General features: G+C 46.6%; 1 protein-coding gene and 1 long non-coding RNA gene across 2 annotated transcripts; one reads left to right on the forward strand and one right to left on the reverse strand.

Moving 5' to 3' along the window:
• The first annotated feature begins 1,607 nt into the window (after positions 1 to 1,607).
• On the forward strand, positions 1,608 to 10,829 carry DLL1 (delta like canonical Notch ligand 1). Its single transcript, XM_086877854.1, has 11 exons — positions 1,608 to 2,693; positions 2,903 to 3,214; positions 3,420 to 3,480; positions 3,713 to 3,970; positions 6,437 to 6,497; positions 6,974 to 7,104; positions 7,251 to 7,420; positions 7,561 to 7,777; positions 8,758 to 9,550; positions 9,666 to 9,780; positions 10,129 to 10,829. The coding sequence occupies exons 1-11, from the start codon at positions 2,634 to 2,636 to the stop codon at positions 10,132 to 10,134; spliced, it is 2,184 nt and encodes a 727-aa protein (XP_086733980.1). The 5' UTR covers positions 1,608 to 2,633; the 3' UTR covers positions 10,135 to 10,829.
• LOC147654914 (uncharacterized) lies at positions 7,156 to 18,136 on the reverse strand. The gene is made up of 3 exons (XR_015283418.1): positions 17,919 to 18,136; positions 15,866 to 15,905; positions 7,156 to 12,391 (listed from the first exon to the last, which is right to left on the reverse strand). It is a non-coding gene; the product is annotated as an uncharacterized LOC147654914 (long non-coding RNA).
• Positions 18,137 to 20,786: the final 2,650 nt, after the last annotated feature.

Consider the following 20,786-nt stretch of genomic DNA (forward strand, 5'->3'; position numbering starts at 1 on the left):
TTTAATTGGTATTACTCAATGCTTTTACTTTAAGAAGTCTTTAAGATTTTTTTTTTTTCCTAGCGCATTGTAAGATAATTTGTGATCAAGACATCTGCTTCAATGGAAGTCACATTTTGCCATGCAAATGCACGTTTCAACCCAATAAAGTCGCCATAATAAGGCTTTTAGTAGGCATACCTACAGTGAGGTTATTGTAGCCAAATCCTCTCCTTTCGCACACAAGCTTAATCTGTGCTGAAATGATCTGTTACAATTAAAATGACATTTACAGAGACAGTTACACCTTGCATCCTAATGAATCCGCCTGCGCCTACCAAAGGTGTTTAAACAGAGGGCCTAAACAAAGTGGAAAACCCTGCTTCGAGTGACATGCCAGAGTCGCCCTCCAACTTTTATCCCCTGCTTCCATCCATCATTAAGAAACTGCTTAAATGGTAATAGTCTCTATCCCCTTTTCACCGCACCAGTAAACTGCTTTCCATGTTTTAAAGGTCAAAACAAAAGTTGTACTGCCTGATGGATACGTAAAAAAAAAACTATAAAGGTGACGACTGGCGTAAATTTGGGCTAGTTTATTTTGTGGGCGCGTGTGTGTGTGTCTGTGTGTGTGTGTGTGTGTGTGTTGCGGAGGGGGGAAGTGCTGGAAGGGATTTCTTTAAAAAATGTGCGGACATTGTTGTAGAGGCAGTAGCGTGCGCCGAGGGGAGCTCTTTCTCTCCCTCGCATTGTGCAGGGAGCAGGTGCTGTCTACATTACCATACAGCTGAGAGCACAAAGAGCTAACTGATTCAGCCCTCACACAATAACAAACGGCCTTAATGACAGCCACGCGAACGACACACACCAAACTCACTTTTTACTAAGCTGAAGGACGAAAAAAGAGAGGGAGAGAGAGAGAGAGAGAGAGAGACGGAGAGAGAGGGAGAGGTTGCTGGTGATGATGATAATCATAGAGGGGTGCGGGACCCGGGCGCAGCGAGTGGCTCTCTCCGGCAGCGGTGGTGGCGGGCACGGGACCGGCGGAGCCCCGCAGACGGGTCCCTTGCACGAGTCCCCGCCGCGAACCGGCCCGCGTGGTCCCTCGCCGCCGGACCCCGGGGATGCCCCGTGCCTCCGCCCGCGGGATGCGCGCCGGCAGCGGAGCCCAGGGAAGAGCGAGCCCCGGCTCCTTTCGTCCGCGCTCGTTCTCCCCCTCCCCAGTTACCCCGCTTATGCCAGGGTAAATGCAGTGTGAATTTCATGGGATGGGACTCCCCTCGTCGTGGCTCGCTGGCTCCCACCTCCCTCGTCCCTTTAACGCCGGAGATGCCCCTTGGAGCGGTCACGATCACCGAGTCACTTTTTGGGGTCACGGCGGCTGCTCTGCACGTTCCAAGAGGCAATTACAGCCCGCCGTCCCTGGGGCTGCTCTCTGGCCGGAGCGTGTAGCACTGCCTCTCCCCGGTGCAGAGGGGGTGTTACCCTGTCCCCGGAGCAGAAGGGGGATTCTTGCGGTTACCAAATTTGCAGGAATGTAAATGAACACGTTTTGTGAGCGCGAAGGGGAGGGGGAGGAGGGTTGCACATTTTACAGCTCACTGACCATTTGGCGATCCATTGAGAGGAGGGTTGGAAAAGTGGCTCCTTTGTGACAGCTCTAGCCAGATTGGGGGGCTGCTCATTTGCATCTCATTAGGCATGCAGTCGGCCGGCGGGATATAAGGGCGGCAGGCGCCCAAGGAGAGGCAGATCCTTAGCGCTTCACCCTCGGAGAGAGCCGCCGAGCCGAGCCGAGCCGCGGCACGGAGCGGAGCGGAGCAGGGCAGAGCAGGCACCCCCCTCCCCCGTAGGAGCACACCCGGACACGCTCTGTTCGCCGCTGTTGAGACACGAGCTTATTTTTGTTGGCTGGGATTCCTCTAAAAACAAAAGTAAACCCACAACAAGGAAAGAGAGCTTCGCTTCCTCTGAAAAAAAAAAAAAAAAAAAAAAAAAAGGAAAAGAAAAAGAAAAAAAAAAAAAAAAGGAAAAGAGAATAAAAAGAAAAAAAGGGGATCAAGGCTCCGACGTGACCTGCCCGCCACCGCTGCTGTTTGACACCCACCAGCCCCGACGTGCGCAGGGCGAGCGCAGCCGCGCAGAGCCGCTCCCCAATCGCACCGCCCCGGGAATTATCGCCGCTGCCTCCGCCGCTGCCTCTGCAGGGATTTCCAGATCGCCAATTTTTAATCTTCCTTGGGAAGCCTTTTCTCTGCCTCTGTTGGGAATTAAGTTGCTTTTATTTTATTATTTTTATTTTTTTCCTTCCTGGAGAAAAGGAGGAGCATCGTGGATTGCGAAAGAAAAAGAGTTTAACAGATAAACTTTCTTTTTTTCCCCCCGTCTATTTTTCCTCTCTTTTTCTTTTGCCATCCGAAAGAGCTGTCAGTTGCCGACAGGCTACATCTAGAGGTATCGACAAAAGGGAAAAAAAAGTCAGAGACACTCCTGAAAGAAGGAGACCGTGACACACTAACTCTTCCAGCTCTGCTGGGACGAGCGGCTTTGGCCGCTGTGTTTTTTTCCTTTACCCCGAAAGACACTTTCCCCTTTTTCCTCTGACGAGAAGATAAGGGGGAGCAAAGCGAGGGCACCAGAGCTGCACCTCCAAAATGGGAGGTCGGTTCCTGCTGACGCTCGCCGTCCTCTCGGCGCTGCTGAGCCGCTGCCAGGTAAGTGCCCGCGGGCTGGGGGACAGGAGCGCCAGCAGCGGGGAGCGCCAGCAGCGGGGAGCGCCAGCAGCGGGGAGCGCCGCGGGGGATGCGGGGACCCTCGCTGCCTGTTGCAGCCCTGAGGAGCGGGGAGCGGCTGCCAGTGCCGCCGGGGCCGGGCTGCGGAGCGGGCTGCTCGGTGGCTGACGGCCGCTGTCCCCGCCCCGCAGGTCGGCTCCTCCGGCGTCTTCGAGCTGAAGCTGCAGGAGTTTGTCAATAAGAAGGGGCTGCTCAGCAACCGCAACTGCTGCCGCGGGGGCGGCCCCGGCGCCGGCGGGCTCCAGCAGTGCGACTGCAAGACCTTCTTCCGCGTCTGCCTCAAGCACTACCAGGCCAGCGTGTCCCCCGAGCCGCCCTGCACCTACGGCAGCGCCATCACCCCCGTCCTCGGCGCCAACTCCTTCAGCGTCCCCGACGGCGCGGGCGGCGCCGACCCCGCCTTCAGCAATCCCATCCGCTTCCCCTTCGGCTTCACCTGGCCCGTAAGTGGGGGGCGATGCTGGAGGGGGAGGCACATTCCCATCCCGTCCCACCCCGTGCCATTCCAGGAGGCCACCAATCCCCTTGAAGTGTCAAGACGGGAGGGGGACAGCGACTGATGACTCCTGGGGACTGGTGGCACTGCCCCTTGGGCCTACCTGCTCTCATGCTCTCCTGGTGGGTTTTCTCTGCTCCTTCTTTCCACAGGGCACCTTCTCGCTCATCATTGAAGCTCTGCATACAGACTCACCCGATGACCTCACCACTGGTAAGTGTCCTGAAACACGCTTTTCCCCGTAATAATCCAAGCCCTGCGGCCCTATTTGGCCCCTTTCTCTGCGGTGTGTAGCACATTCTCCTCTACAGTAGACCCATGGCAAGAGAGGCCAACCTGTTGGCATGCGGCCATGTCATCCTGCCTCTGCGGTTCCCCTCCCACCAGAGACCTCTCTATGCCCTGCCTGCTTTGGGCTCTCTAACCACTCTCCACTTTCACACAGAAAACCCTGAGCGCCTCATCAGCCGCCTGGCCACCCAGAGACACTTGGCAGTGGGAGAGGAGTGGTCCCAGGACCTGCACAGCAGCGGCCGCACTGACCTCAAGTACTCCTATCGCTTTGTGTGCGACGAGCACTACTACGGAGAAGGCTGCTCTGTCTTCTGCCGCCCCCGGGACGATGCCTTTGGCCACTTCACCTGCGGAGAACGTGGCGAGAAAGTCTGCAACCCGGGCTGGAAAGGCCAGTACTGCACTGAGCGTGAGTATCCACCTCCTTGTCTCCTTGGGTGCCCCTTGCAGCAGTGTCTCCTGAGCTCTTGGGGTTGGCAGAGGGGTGTTTCTCTGACATCAGGCCCCATGGGGAAGGAGAACCAAGCTATGGTGGGTGGATGTCTGGTTCTGTGCTCAAGCCTTACCAGGGTGAGGGATGGGAGATCCTCAGCATTCCCACAGGAAGTTAATGCAGACAGCCCCTTCTTAAGCCAACAAAATGTCAGTGCCAACACTACACTCTTGCTCATTTGCTTTAGACCATTTAATCAGGAGGCAAAATGTTGAGCAGATGCTTGAGGATTTATTAAAATATATCAGGACCACTTTTTTCACCTATCTACCCTCCAAACACACAACTTTGATGTCATCACCTATAGGGTACGTAAGTTCAGGGGAGGGAACTAGACATTGGCAGCATCTCTGTGACAGGCTTATGGGTAGGCATGCTGTGGTCTGATCCTCTGTGACCTTGTACTAAGAAAAAATATCGGGAAGTCCAAGATGTTCTCTATGGCTTTTAGACTGTACATTTCTCATTTGGGGTACTCATATGCTGCCACTAACAGGAATTGCTACACATGGAGCCACAAGAACATTCAGCTTCTTCCCCATCTCTCTTCTGTGCCATTGCCATGATAATTGATATTAATAAAGTAGCGAGGGACACGCAACATACCCCAGAGCTTGAAGTTTTTGAGGAATGTGGTGTGTTGATACAGAGCAGGAAAAGCTGGGACAGTAAGCAGATCCCAGACAGGATAGTCCAGGATGTCAGATACTTTCCGGTTGTACGAGATTCCGCCCTTTGTAGATCCGTAGCAGTGTACACCCAAACGTGCACACAGAGCCCCTGCTGCAGCCTGTGATGGCATTCTCTGTTTGTGTGTACACACGCATCTGAAATATGCTGGCAGATGACGTACTGGGCCAGCGCTCCTCTGCAGTCATCAAAGGGCCAGGCAGGCAGGAAGAAGACAGTTCCAGGCTCTAAAGCAGCCTCTCAGCTTTCTTCTTGTTGTGTTGTTGTTTCTCTTTAAACCCACCTACACTGTGGTCTCAGCTGAGCTGCTATCAAACCATTCCTGACTGATTATTCACACTATTAGTGACTGCTAGGATGCTTTTAGCAGCTCATGGTACGATGGTGCACAGTAAACAGCAGGCAAAGGGGCTCACATTTTCTTTGATAGTGTTTTAAATAAGAGCTACAACCTTTCCTATGATCAAAAGTGCCTAGCCCAGTTGTGTCAAGGGGTGGGGAAAAAGGAAGCATTTTGATAATGAGCTCTTTTGGGGCTGTCAGCACTTTTGAATGCCTGTACATCTCTGCTATTCCCACAGCAAAGCAGAAGGCTGTCCATCTTTCTTGACTCATTACGTACGTTCTTTGCTGTGTTTTCCCTCTCAGAAAAAAAACCAGCTTATAACACTGACACAAACCTACTAGGCAGGGGAGATGTGTTTATGTGTGCATGCAAAAAGAATGTTTTGCCGTTAGTGAGTGGAGTTGCCAGTTGCAGATTGCTTCCCGTTGCCTTGCCCCCAGCTCCATTCTTTCCAACTTGGAGGCGATCTGATTATCAGCACTGATTCTTTCTTTCTTTTTCTTTCCCCCTCCTTCCCCTCTCATGCCATTGTCTCCGGCTGGCTTTGTTGAATTAAAACTTTGCAGTGCCTGCTTAATGAGTTCCATAACCAGGCGAAGTAATGAGCAGAAGTCCCTTTTTTCCCTTCTCTCATCCTCCCTCCCGCTGGCCCGCTTACCTCTTTTACCAGGGCTGCACCCACCCGCCCGCCCCTTTTCGGAGCAGGGCGGAGGGTGGGGGAAGGAGGGAGGAAGAACTTTAGACTTATTTATTTGAATAAGAAAAAAAAAAAAAAAAAAAGTTTTTTTGCAGCGAAATCACGCGCGTGCCATAGATTAGCTGTGGGCAGGGATAGGCTGCCCGGTCGCCGGCCGCCGGCCCCATTGGCTCCGGGGCCGGGGTATTGTTGCAGTGGGGCAGCTGCTGGGAGAGAATAGACAATAGAGCAGCTGTCTTGCACTGGCACCCTGCACACCAGCTGTCCACTCTTATCTGCACACACACTTTCGGGGGATATTAAGAGGTGGAGCTGTGTGCATAGAATTGGAAAAAAGGACTTCTGACCCTCACTGGGAAGGGAAGGGGGGTGAGGGGCTGTGGGTAAGGGAGCAATTGTGAGCCCTCTTTTGTCTGTGTGCAACTGTATTAAGAAGAATGCTCATCCCTGGTGATAAGCGAAGTGCCCGGTTATGGGGCAAGATCAATACTCCTGCAGACTCCAGAGATTAATTCAGCTACGCTTAACTGCCCCGAACTAGTAAAAGGGACTCACTCCCCACCCGCAAGGTGCTCTCAGACTCAGACTTGTAAAAGAGAGTTGTTTTGGCACCAGTGCTGATGTCTTTCCCTGCTTGGTTTGTTTACAGCCATTTGTTTGCCTGGATGTGACGAGCAACACGGCTTTTGCGACAAGCCTGGGGAATGCAAGTAAGTTTTCCACTCCCTTCCTGCTTCCTTCTTTGTCTTTCAGTGTTGATGCTCTGGTGTTAAAGAAGCCATTGGACATTTGAAGGGTTGGTTTAAAGGCCTTTCTTCATATCAGGTGAAAATTTGAGACACCCGGTTGATGCCAGATCAGAATATTCCATAAGTCAAACTTCAGTGGTATTAATATTAACCTAATGGGTTTACAGTGCTGTGTGTAAAGTTTGGCTCTTTGTTATTAGAGTGAACAGATTAACTATCTGGAGCCATGGGTCTATCTAAGGAAGTGGAAGAAACAGCTAGGACCGATGAAAGCTGATGCTATGGTTCGACTTGGTGACTTTCTCACATGAAGGATCACCGAGGGCTTTTAGGAAACTTGATCCCTGGCATCAGTGCGCTTGCAGAGTTTGTGATAGGGTTTCCAACTGTGAGAAGTCTAAATCTGATGAGACTTTGTTGTCATCTTTTTTTTTCAGATGCAGAGTGGGCTGGCAGGGACGATACTGTGATGAGTGCATCCGATACCCAGGCTGCCTTCATGGTACCTGTCAACAGCCTTGGCAGTGCAACTGTCAGGAAGGCTGGGGTGGCCTTTTCTGCAACCAGGGTGAGTTCTCAGTCCTTGCCTCAGCATCTGATTTAAAATGCAGAAAGCAGGCAACTATTTTCAGCTCACCCAACCCCCTGCTAGCCTTGCAAAGTAGCAAGCATCTTGGCTGCTCTCTTTAAAAAAAGAAAATGTATCTTTTACAGATCTGAACTACTGCACCCACCACAAGCCCTGCAAGAATGGTGCCACATGCACCAATACTGGTCAGGGGAGCTACACTTGTTCCTGCCGACCTGGCTATACAGGCTCCAACTGTGAGATTGAAATCAATGAATGTGATGCCAACCCTTGCAAGAATGGTGGGAGCTGCACTGTAAGTTTGAGTTGTTTGTGTCCTCTGAAACTCCAAGGGAGGAGTTAATACCAGATTTACTAATTTTCAAAATCCCTTTTTGCATTTCAGAGCAAGTTCAGACAGATGTTTTGATAGTTTCTCATTTCTTCCCCCACCAGGATCTCGAGAACAGCTATTCCTGTACCTGCCCCCCAGGCTTCTATGGGAAGAACTGTGAGCTGAGTGCAATGACTTGTGCTGATGGACCATGCTTCAATGGTGGGCGCTGCACCGACAACCCTGATGGGGGCTACAGCTGCCGCTGCCCACTGGGTTATTCTGGGTTCAACTGTGAAAAGAAAATCGATTACTGCAGTTCCAGCCCTTGTGCTAATGGTAAGGCCAAACATACTACAGTGGTCTTCTGGAAGGAGACTGTAGACTCACTTTGGCTTCTGGTCTGGAGTTCATAATAATGAATTCATAATATGAATTCACTGATCAATCATAGAATCATAGAATGGTCTGGGTTGGAAGGTACCTTAAAGGTTATCTGGTTCCAAGCCCCTGCCATGGGCAAGGACACCTTTCACTAGACCAGGCTGTTCAAAGCTTGGCCTTCAACACTGTCAGGAATGCAACATCCACCACTTCTCTGGGCAGCTTGTTCCCTCACAGTAAAGAATTTTTTCATACTATCTTATCTGAGCCTGCTCTCTTTCAGTTTGAAGCCATTATGCTTTGCCCTATCACTACCTTCTCTTATAAAAAAGTCATGTCAATAGTTGACTTGGTGGAGAAGAATCTGTACTAAGAAAGCAATCGTGTGGCTTGGGCCACTGCTGTGGATTGCATTTTCTGATGGGATGGCTGTGGCCAAGTGACTTGGTCTGAAGCTTCATGCATGAAAACATGGAAGATTTTACTTTCCAATCCTTTACAAAGAGTCTTAGATGTCTGTAGATGCACATACCAGATGAGTGTTAAACATTATTACTTTGAATCGGTAACACTAATTTTCCTCTTCTGATTAAACTAGTGAAGACTTTCTGTACTGTACTCCTCCTTATTCATTGCCACTCAAACTCTGTAACATGAGATGTGGTGTTAACCTGACCTGGACTGGTGTGCTGGTTTGAGCTGAGTGAAATCTTAAAAAAGGAATAAGATTGAGAATGAAAAATAAATCTGATTAACAAAAATCTTTCTTAAAAAAAAAATGTGCTTTTTTGGTTGGATTAGACTTGCCAAAGGTTGAGCTAACCTCTCAGAAAGAAGGCTTTCCTCAGCTGCTGGTTGTGCCTTTTGCCTCGAGAGCAGCAAGTTGTTGTGTCTGGCTGCCCACCACTCAGCTCGTCCCCCTTCCTGTCTTGCAGGAGCCCAGTGTGTGGATCTGGGGAACTCCTATATCTGCCAGTGCCAGGCTGGCTTCACTGGGAGACACTGCGATGACAACGTGGATGACTGCGCCTCCTTCCCCTGTGTCAATGGAGGGACCTGCCAGGATGGCATCAATGACTATTCCTGCACCTGCCCCCCAGGATACAACGGGAAGAACTGCAGCACCCCGGTGAGCAGATGCGAGCACAACCCGTGCCACAATGGGGCCACCTGCCACGAAAGAAACAACCGCTATGTCTGTGAGTGTGCCCGGGGCTACGGCGGGCTCAACTGCCAGTTCCTGCTCCCTGAGCCACCTCAGGGACCCGTCATCGTTGACTTCACTGAAAAGTACACGGAAGGCCAGAACTCCCAGTTCCCCTGGATTGCCGTCTGCGCTGGGATTATTCTGGTCCTCATGCTGCTGCTGGGGTGTGCTGCTGTGGTCGTCTGTGTCAGGCTCAGGGTGCAGAAGAGGCACCACCAGCCTGATGCCTGCAGGAGTGAGACAGAGACTATGAATAACCTGGCAAACTGCCAGCGCGAGAAGGACATTTCCATAAGTGTCATTGGTGCCACTCAGATTAAAAACACAAATAAGAAAGTAGACTTTCACAGCGATAACTCTGATAAAAATGGCTACAAAGTCAGATACCCATCAGTGGATTACAATTTGGTGCATGAACTCAAGAATGAGGACTCGGTTAAGGAGGAGCACGGCAAATGCGAAGCCAAGTGTGAAACGTATGATTCAGAGGCAGAGGAGAAAAGTGCAGTACAACTAAAGAGGTATCTCAGATCTGAGTGCAGGGGGCAGCTTGGCTTTGAAGAGGGAGTGTATATTCCATAGGTAGCATTAAGCAACAGCCATCTCACTTGTCCTTTCTCTTTTTGCCTTCAATAGTGATACTTCTGAAAGGAAGCGACCAGATTCAGTATATTCCACTTCAAAGGACACAAAGTACCAGTCGGTGTATGTCATATCAGAAGAGAAAGACGAGTGCATCATAGCAACTGAGGTTAGTGGGGTTGGAACAGCAGAGAGAAGTCTTGGTCCCCAGCTCCTATCCAATTCATACAGATAAACTCATTTCCATAATGCCACAGTGGTTTGTACCTGTTGAAATCCAGCCAGCTTGAGTTTGGGGTGCTGTGGGTGTTGTGAAGACAAGCTCAGTGACTTGCTGCTGTGGCTGTTGTAGGTTTGACAAGTTGTGTAGACTAGGGTACAACGGTAGCAGGGTTGAGGTGTGCTGACACACCGCTTGGTGTGCATCATGCAGAGTCCTGACCCTCTGCAGCCTTACAGCACTCTTCATATGTTTCATTAACCTCTCCTGATCTCTGCTTGTGTTTTCTCTTTCCAGGTGTAAACCAGAGGTGATATGGCGAGGTGGTTGTTCAGAACAATTTCAGAGGAGACATGCCCCGATGAATGCTGCTGAAAGAGGAATGGGAGATAGATTCCTTCACTGACTGCTGCTGAGAAACTAAATTCAGGCTTGAGCTGGTTCTCTACTGAAGTTAGCAAAGTGACTGCAAAATAAAGAAACAAGATGGACACCAGGCAAGGGTCTGTGTTCAAGGATTACTGTTGCACTGCCTTTTATGAATTTTATCATTGCACTATGGTCAGTTGCTTTTCTATATATATTTAAATGAATGGACTTAATTACTACATAAGAAGCATGCACTGCCTGAAGTGTATATTTTGGATTATTATGAGCCAGTCTTTTCTTGAATTAGAGACACAAACACTGCCTTTATTGTCTTTTTTGATACTAAAATGTGTTTTTACTAGGTGAGAAAAAGTGTGTTATTTTTTTGAATCTGTAAAAATATTTTCATGATAATTGTAAAGCTTGAGTATTTTGTGATGTTCATTTTTTTATAATTTAAATTTTTTGGTAAATATGTACAAAGGCACTTCGGGTCTATGTGACTATATTTTTTTGTATATAAATGTATTTATGGAATATTGTGCAAATGTTATTTGATTTTTTTTACCGTTTTGTTAATGAAGAAATTCATTTTTAAAATATTTTTCCAAAATAAATATTATTAATGATAACCAGAGTGCTATGTTTATTCCATATCTGATGATGAACCGACTGAACTTTGCAACCAGGTATCTGACAGGCCTCGGTGGACTCATGGGGGCATTGAGTAGGACTGAGATTGTTACAAAAACTGGGGAATGACTTGCTCTGTGTAGACCCTCCATCTTTCCCCTCCTAACCTTCTGACCTGTTGACCCCGTGGTTGTGCTCAGTCTTACCCCAAAGGCAAACGGCAAAACCTTGAGTAATATTTGCCCAGTCACGTTGGGCTGTGTGTTTATATAAACACATATGGAGTCACTTCCTGAGGAAGAGCAAGAGTTGAATGCACTCCATTGCAATCCAGACACGGGGCTTGTTGTGACTCAACTCCTCATTTTTTTGCAAGCTCAAACACTTGCCTGGAATCCTTGGGAGTTTGGGACACAGCAGTGAGGGAAGGCCCCTAGCTCATGTCCTTGATGCGCTCCCATGGGCCGTGAGCTCCCCCAGACCTCCTTCTCCAGGAAATGATAACAGTGAACTGACCGATGGCCACAATCCCCTGACTACAACATCTACTGAAGTACCAGTTGTGTCTGTGGTTTCTGCTCTGCCCCTGGCACCTGCTGCCTTCATAAGTGGGACAGAGTGTGATCCCATCCCCTGGCTTGGCTCTGAATGCTCAGGCAATTTCCCCAATTTAGTTTCCTGTAACAAGCTCGCCTTCACATTGTGCTGCATGTTAATCAGCAGAGATCCTTCAGAAACAGGCAAAGGGTTCTTCCGCTTCAGGAGCATAATGAAAATCTAGAGAATCATCTAATTTTTACTCCATTAAAGCCCAACCCCAATCATTGTGGGACACCTTCTGCAGCTTTGTGAAGATGCTGAAACCTGTCCCCATTCACGTCAAGGGAGAGGGATGATATCCTAAACACAGCCAGTGGGATAGCAGATACAATCAAGCAATTATTGCAGCTGGTGATCTGTACGTATTCCCCTTATTTTAGTGCGCGTAAGTACATGAACCACTGGAACTCCACTTTCGTGTGAGGTCAGTGGAAAACTCACAATGACTGCAGAGGCTTGTCTGTTTATAAGCTTAGCTTTTTGCTAAGCAAAACCTTAAACAAGGCATGCAGGCTCACTTCTCACAAATTGTCCTGACATGGTTATCATCCTCATCTATCCCAAAGTATCCTTTTTAAGGAAAGTTTTTGTAAGGAGAGTGATGTGAGATGTTGAAAACCAACCTGTCAGTGATGGTGTGAACAGCAGTTTCAATTTGAGCAGTGACATAACAACCTGCCAATAATCAATCAATGCATCATATATTAAACGAGGCATGATGGTATGTATGGCAGCAGGTGCTCAGTGCAACATAATCTCACAGAATGGACAGAAAAGTGAGTCTTGGAAGGTGTTGTTGCTATCTTGATTGCTCATTTGTTTTTCAGCCTTGGCCAAAGCACTTTATTTCCCTGTATTTCCTCTTCTTTCCAAGCTTTATGGAGCAGGCTCGTCTCTTATGATGTACTGCACTTTGCAGTCAGTGCCATGGTCCTGGCTAGGCCTTCTTACACTGCTTCTGTAGAAATAGCAGTAACAAAAGGAAGGCCATCAGTGGTTGAGCACCTCTGTAACATCAGGTCTTCGTTGCTACAGAAAGATCTACTTTAATTTACTGTCAGGTAAAGGTCTGGAAAAGCACACACCTCCCTGCTCTTGTGAAAATGCACAGAATTGGCATCTACCTATTTTTGCTTAAAAATAAAACAGCTTTGGAAAGATAAGCTTGTCCAAGTGTGCCAGCTATCAGCAGGGCTGAGTTTGGTGAGTGACAGAAAGCTATAGACAAAGGGAAGGGCATGGTCCCGTTCTTCTGAAGCACCTGAAATGATGTCTACATAGACCAGCCCAGTGGCTTCTATTTCTGTCTTGAGCAGGGTTAGGGCTACAGTCACACATGGGATTTATTTCACCTACCAATTCTCCCAGTCCTGAGTATGTGTGTATACAGTGACTCTCAGTGACCAGAGCAGGTTGAGGAATGTAGTGTGGAGCACTGGTTCTCCTTACATGTAGTACTTGGGCCTTATTGGGATGAAAAAATGGATGATCTGGGCAGGGGGTGGAAGTGGAGCATGTCTTGCTTGAGAGAGAGGATGGCAGATGCAGATGTGGAGCCATGTGTGCAGGTGGTGCACACTGCGGCCAAGGGGCAGTGATGGGGCTGTGCTCACTCCAGGATGGGAGCTCTGCTGCCAAAAAATGGCAGGAACCTCCTGGTCAGCAGGGTTTCTGAAAGGCCTCCTCAGTCTAAAATGAGAGGAGAGCCTGTCTGGGGAGTCCTTTTAGCTGGGACAGCTGAGAATTCAGGGCCCAATCCAAAGCCCATTAAATTAATGGAAAGGTTCCAGCAAACTGCAGGGACACATGGCACCGTGCCCCTCCTGACACAGCACATCTCCACCTCTGCCCAGGGAAGCTGCACACACCGATGCAGCACGTGGCCCTCCGGATGCTGGATATGAAAAACCTGTGGCTGGCCTAGCCAGGTCTGTGTCCTGGACACTCATCCCCTTGGAGCTAGGACTTTGGGGACCTGGGGTCACTCCTCAAGCTATCACTGTAGCACTGTTAATTCCTGTGCATACCTCAACCTGCAGCGTCTCCTTCTCTCTGTCCTGCAGCAGTCAGGGAGGACTTGGCCTCCTTGTTTGGGGCCAGTTCTCAACCGGGTGGCCAGAGAAGGCACTCCTCAGCCCACACCTCTGCCAGCCTGTGTCTGTGTGGCAAGTGGCATTTGCATTGTTGTCACAGACAGGACATGTCAAGAAATTAGAAACACTGAAGAAGCAGGAGAGATTAGCTGCTGGGAGGTATTAGCTGCCCAGCTAGTGGACAGAGATTTCTTGAGAATGTCACATCTTTCAATACATAGAAAACTTTAGGTTCAGACAGCAGTCTTAGGTTTAATTGCAAGACACAGCTTTATAAATGGATTTAAATTTATTTTTGTGCTTACTTTGTACACAGTGCAGGACAGTTAGTGTGTCAGGAAACTTGGGTACTATTCCTGGCTCCACCACAGACCTGACGTGTAACCTTGGGAGAGGAAGGATGGTCTTGTGGTCAAGGCACTGCAGAGGGACTCAGGAGGGCCCCCTTCTATTTCCAGCACTCCCTCCAGACTTCCTGTGCAACCTTGGACCTGTGTCACTTAATCTTTCCAGGACCTTAAGAAAATGGGGGCCTCCTGGTTGCTCTAATAGGCAGAAGGTCATTTGTGCTTGTGAGAGGATACTGTGGTGGTGGGGAATGTTAAAACACCCTTCTAGTCAAGTACGGCTATTTCCTATTTCTGCGCATCAGACTCTGCGCTCGTCTGTGAGGTGGTGAGCTATTTTTGCAAAGCACCTTCGGTCACTTGCATGGCATAGAGACCCCTCTCACAATTGAAACATCCATCATCTCAGAGAGGATATTCAAACCCTGCACTGGCAGCAAGGAGACAAACTGGAAGGGAGAGGGAGGCAGCTGTGGTGCTATGTGTGTGCACAGTGTGCACAGGGGGAATGTGATACAGCTGTGTGTCCATGGCCCAGAGAGGATGTCACACACCACAGCGTTGATATGGATGGCCACAGTGCCATCAGCCTCCTTTTGCAGATTGGCATCTGCAATCAAGGTCTGTAGTTGCCTCTGCTGGGGAAGGTTCTCTTACAGCAAAACAATTTTGCAGGTAGAGATACAGATTAAACTCAGCTTGTAACTATGAGGGTCAAGGAGGAAAGCTGAAGAAATTATACAGATGGGAATTTTTTACTGACAGACTCTGGGAAACTTCCCTATTGTTACAGCTTAACGTCCAGAGTCATGTACTCCAAATAAAATTACCTGGGAACTATTCCTAGGCCAAATCCCAACCTGAGAAGCAATCTCTTCTGTCACCTGACATCTACTTCAGAAGAATGAGGAGCCTCTTTGTTCCCTCCCCTTCCCTCCTTGGGAGGTACATTTTTCACCTGGCTGTTAAGACCTGGCTTTCTGCCTGTGTCTGTGTCACCTGCTATGCAAATCAGAGAAATCAAGAGCCTGGCCAAAGAAGACCCAACACATACCGTGAGGCAGCTTTTCAGATGAAGCCTGGAGCCTACTGTTGTGACAACAGGACAGCTGCTCCTGCTGCTCTCGATGAAGCAGAGGCGGATGACAGACCCAGTGTCATGAGGGGGTTTGCTGCCCACTCAGTGGGGCAGGGCATCACAGTGGTGGGGCTGAAGGTCACAGCATCCCCATGACATGTAGGCTTTTTTCCTTAGGAGGAAATATCCTTAGTCTTTTCTCCTGCTGCTGCAGCCTTGTCTCCTGCACCAATAAATTCAACACTACTGGGGCTGCTCTCTAGCCCAGTAGCCAGTCAGTTTGGATCAGTCTGCACCCACAGTGTTAAACTGCTTTACTTCACCAAATCAACTGCTTGCATCCACCCTGCCTGTGACGGATGGCTCCTGGTTTGTGCCACAGAACAGCCTGGGACTCTGATAACTGTGGGGGCAAAAGTCTGGCAGGGACCACCATAGCTATGCAACCCTACAAATGATTGCATTTTAGAGACCAGAAGCTGCTTAGTTTTCCAGGACAGGTGTATCCAGAGTATCATAGTAACACGTTCAGGAATGCCTTACTCCTTGGCACAGATGAGGAATGGTGTGTGTCAGCTGTGGAAGTAACTCTGAGGGTCAGTGCAGATCCATTTCACCTGCTAGGGCAACTATATCAACTGGCATTACTTACTTTAAAGCCTGTCTTATGCATGTGTAATATAGGAACAGGGAAATTTTTCTTTTAATGGAATACAACAATACCATCTGAAGTGTGGATGAAGCTATATTGAAAAAGTCACGTACCTCAGTGCAGATACCTACTTCCCTTGTTTATTTATCTAAAGTGTGCTAATAAAGGCAAGTTTGTACCACAGCATGGCTGTGCAGCTATAAAGAAGCAAGTATCATTCAAAAAAAATACACGGTGGTTAGGATAAGGTTTGAGCACTTACAGCAAGTTATTGTATCTTCACATGGTAGTTTCCCAGGGTGCTGAAGGCAGAGCAGGAGAAAGGATCAGAACTGGGCTGACCGGTGTTTTTCATAACATGAAACTGTAACTTTGTGAAGACAGCACTTTTCTGTGGGAAAGCCCAGCAGATAGACAAATCTGACCAGCCCTTATTGCAGCAAGGATGTGCTGCAGAGACATTTCCGCTCCCACCATTGCCAAGACATTCTTGCTGGAGGCAGCTGATGGTCATTTCTAATCAGAATTTTTACCTACCAGAAAACCATGTTTTTCCATAACATTTGCAAGTCAATGCTTTTACAACGGAGATTTTCAGTGGGGAAACTGTTTTTCAACAATGGTAAACTGAAATACCCTCTTGAAAACATCTTATGAGTTTCATTTTCTTTGTGAAGCAAGATAGCAAAATGACAAGTGTTTCCCAGCAAACAACAAATTATCTGGAAACTTCCTTTTTCTTCTTTTTTTTTTTTTTTTTTTTTTCCATAAAAATAGAACTCATCTGGGAATTTTGTCTCATTAAAACATTGTATATTTTACTTTTGATTTTGCTGTAGAATGTGAGCATTTTTAAAGATAAGTTCTCCCCCTTATCCCATTTTCTGGCCCTAAGTAGCAATTCAGTGTCCTGAGGAGGGTTGTACTTAGTATAAGCAAACTGCATTTTTGGCCAGATATCAGAAAATACTTTTAATGGTAGCCTGGATAAGGAAAAAACTGGTATTCTCAAGAACAACTAATTACATGAGGCAAAGAGTGTTATGAGGTATGAACTTTACCATAGTTGTTTGCCATTAGTCTGAACAATTCAAAAAGTTTTCAACAGCCACAGAGTGAAAATACTTTAACTAAAAACCAAGCTATGTCAAACCATGACACTCATCGACATTTAAAATAAAAATTGTATGGAGGAGAATCAGGCCTTCTGCATGATCCAAGTTCTGCAACCAAGATAATCTGGCTGTTAGTTGTGTGCTTTCCTTTTTAAGGCACTAAGAGATTTTACTTTACAAGGTTTTCCATACATGCAAACAGGGGTCTTTACCAAGGCCACCTGTCTGAAAAATGTAAATGTAACTCTCACTTCAGTCTGGTTTTACCTTAGCATGAATCAAAGGGCTCTGGAATTCTGCAGGGCCCTGCAGTGGTGATGGTTTGGCACAGCTGCTGCTTCTGTGACTGTGGGCGTCTTTGGAAAAGTTGGATGCCCGTTACTCTCACTCAAAGCAAGCAGGATTGTTCAGAGTAAACTACAGGTCCTGCTTGTCTTAGCCTGTATCTTAATTTTCTTTCTTTCTCTCTTGCTTTCTGTATCAATTTAAAGAAAGGAACCATGAAAAATGTATGATGTTGTGTAAGTTCTTCTAATTGACTTCAGGAAGTGTTATCTGGAATGGCAGTTGTGAGCACACAAACTCAGCAAACTTATCTGCGTTATCTAATTACCAAACTATAAAGTTCTGCTGACATTTCCTTTTGATAAATACAATACACTACTTTCTTTATCTATGTGTATTAAAGAAACAATGTTCTCTTAAATCCAGCCCCATGCATACTTTTTACTAAAACAACATTATAAACCCCAAGACTAACAGAAATGTCACAGCTTCAACAGTCTGAAATGAAAACAGTGGCTTTCGGATGAAAAGCATTATCTAAAGGTGGTAGGAAACCACTACAAATCTCAATGTTTTAACTATGAATACGCATGAAACAGATTTCATAGATATTTATTAAACAAAAACAGAGACCTAGAAAAAGAAAATAGTGACAAAAAGCAGCAGCATTACATGTATGCTTACATTTCTTTACTAGTGCTGTGTTTAACTGAGCACAGAAACAGAGAATCATAGAGTCATTTAGATCGGAAAAGAGCCTTAATATCAAGTCCAACTGTTAACCCAGCACTGCCAAATATGCCACTAAACTATGTCCCCAAATGCCACATCAACACATCTTTTATATGTTATTTTATACTATAAATTACTGTTTACAATAAGGTTTTCAAATCATGGTTGCCTTTTAGGCCTTACCTCTGAACATGCACAGGAGTACTGTGGAATGCAGCTGTCCCAAATTAGTTTTGCTGCTGGAAGTCTACAGGTAATGGACATAAAGGAAAGTATCTCTAAACAATGCTGGTTGCTGTTTGATTTTATGTTTTTTCCTGGTTTAGATGCCTCCTGCATTGGGAAGAGAAAGGGCAGGAGGCAGCCGAGGGTTGTTTGCAGGAAGAGGTAAGACAGGACATGGTTTCGCCTGGGGAACCCTGCTCCTCTAAACAGTGTCAGGGTGGGGAAAGCCAGGTGAGGAACCTCTTCTGCAGCTCTGTGGAGTACCCTGGCTACGCTTGATCTGAGCAGGGAGGCACTGACAGAAGGCAAAACTGATACAGGAACAGTGCAACACCTGTAGCACCGAAAGCCCAGCTTGTATGCTCTGCATTTCCATTTACCTCAGTGAGAATTAGGCACTAGGGGGGCCACATTGGTTGGGAATACTTTGGCACTTGTACACATCCCACAGGCACTGTGTGCCCCCGCCTCTGTGACCAGTTAACCAGGGCACACTAAAAATTAGAGGCTCCACAAATATTCAACAAAAGGTATGGTATATTCAGTGCTTTTAGAATCTACATTTTAAAAAAAGAAGGAGCCCACAAGTGAAAAAGAAGAGCTGCGATAAGATGTAAACACACATTGTAGATCAAATGTAGCCACTGAATTCTGGGGATGTTCCAAAGATCACTTTTCTATCACTTAGAAAAGATACCCATTTCTGTCAGAAATGCTGAAGGAAGTGTTAATGACAGGAATAAATAACAGGTGCTAGGAGCAGCTGTTACCGATTAATGACTTGTCTTTTTTTAAATAGGTTTTCTGTTGGGGGAATCAGAAGTTTTCAGTAATACTCCATTGTAAGACATTGGAGGAATGTTTTTTTTCCTTTTTCTAATAATGTGCTTCCCAATTATTTCTAAGGCTAAACAGATTCAAGATTTAATCTAAATTAATATTTGAATTTCAAGCCATCAATAATTCAGGAGGATTCAAACCATAATGCTTCTCAATTACACAAATTACTTGCTTTCTTTAATTTCTTTTTTTCTGCTAATTTCCTTTTTATTTTCTCTCACTCTGTGTTTCCCCCTCTCTCTCCTCCCCTTTCTCTCCTCCACTTTACCTCTCCATGCCCCTCTTTCTTTTCACCTGAGGTATCTGGAGATGATGGTTCCAATGCTGGTTGTATTTGGCCCTGAAGTTGGTTTTTTTGTAAGCATATGAAGGATGATGAGATTGAATGCCACAAGAAAGGCTGCCACTGTTGCCATTTCTCAATGATGAAGTAATTTAAAAGTCACTGAGGACAGCTCAGTGAAAACATCTGCTCTGTGCCTAAGGGCCATCAGGGAAACAAACAAAACAGGGTGATGGAAAATAATATGGAAAATACAATAATAATTAGAATTAATTCTTATTTAATAATTTTATTTTGTATGTATATAAAAGCACTTCAGAAATATCTCATTTTTAGCAAAGATGGCACAGGGGCTTTTATCCTGGCCCCTTTGAAGTCAATGGCAAGTCTGGTATTTGCTCAGATGGAGACAGAATTACTTACAGAAATCTAGGTCACTCAAGACTGCCTTTCCAGTGGTCTACAGCCCCATCTCCCTGCATCCTAAAATGGACAGAATCCACTGTCCAGTCCCATGTCTGCATTTCAAAACAGGTGGCCTCATAACTGGATGGATTTCACAGACTGGTGGAGGTGGTGGGGCATATGGAAAGGCTTCCATGTCAAAATGTTAGAGTTTCCTCACAAAAGTGTAGGTAAATATGAATGACAACAATTTCAAGAGCTTAGCATGCTTTAGAAAAGCATTCCTGTTCTTATGAACCGTGAGGCAACAGCAGAGACAATAAGTAATAGAATACAACCTTAATATGGTGAAGCTTAACTATACCATACCTGGGCTATGTCATATGTTACATACTCTTAGGTGAGTTTCTCTGCTTACTGCTCATTAAAATTATTTTTCTCTTTCTTTTAAAGTGGTTATTTAAAAACATCACCAAAGACAAGATGCAGTATGAAATAAACACAATGATTTTTTTCCATTTAGAGACGGAGCTTAAATTTTGATTTGTGTCCTGACTGTGTATGAGCAGGCAGAAACTGAGTTATCTTCATCTGATCTTGTTTTTTCACCCATCTGAAGATAATGTTAAAAATGCTGTCAAGCCATGACTTCCATATACAGAACCACTTGATTATCTTTGCTCACATAAGGAAAACACACTTTTTTTTTGCAACAGAGCCATAACTGGGGAGAACACTGCACTATTCTATACAACACCAGTTAGTTGTGACAGTTCTGAAGAGAAAAGCAGACAGAACTGTAAATACTAGGGGAGAAGGAGAAGGTTATGGCTAGGCAGAAGGTAATGACATGGATGACAAGGGCCAGTAGCTCATTATCTACGAGGATAAATCAGCCCCTGCTGTGTGCTGTGCACCATGGCACCCACCGAACACGGTTCCAGGTGTAATGCCAGAGCCCAGGTGCTGGGACACCAGGGCTGTGTTTGGTCCCACTGCAAACCCAGCACTGCCCTCAGCCCATTTACAAAATGTAGAGATTGCAGGTTGATGGAGCAAAGACAATATGGTGCCAAGCAATTCTAGGACATCTTTCACAGTGGTGTCTATTTGCCACCCACCCACTGCATTTCTCACCTGTAACCACATCCAAGATTTTTGTTTTTTAGCTGACATGACCAAAACAAAAAGAGTCTCTACATTTAGAATTACTGATTGCTATGCACACTTCACAGTGGTTCCAAGAAAATATCCTGGGCTTAAAACAGTTTCCAAAAACATGAAGTGCCAACCCTAAG

This window comes from Cyanistes caeruleus, chromosome 2 (genome assembly GCF_971803275.1).
Source record: "Cyanistes caeruleus chromosome 2, bCyaCae1.hap1.1, whole genome shotgun sequence".
NCBI classification, from domain to species: domain Eukaryota; kingdom Metazoa; phylum Chordata; class Aves; order Passeriformes; family Paridae; genus Cyanistes; species Cyanistes caeruleus.

Coding starts and splice junctions, on each gene's coding strand:
- DLL1 (XM_086877854.1), top strand. CDS start 2,634: ATGGGAGGTCGGTTCCTGCTGACGCTCGCCGTCCTCTCGGCGCTGCTG. Junction 3,481..3,712: donor ACCCGATGACCTCACCACTG/GTAAGTGTCCTG, acceptor ACTTTCACACAG/AAAACCCTGAGCGCCTCATC. Junction 6,498..6,973: donor GACAAGCCTGGGGAATGCAA/GTAAGTTTTCCA, acceptor TTTTTTTTTCAG/ATGCAGAGTGGGCTGGCAGG.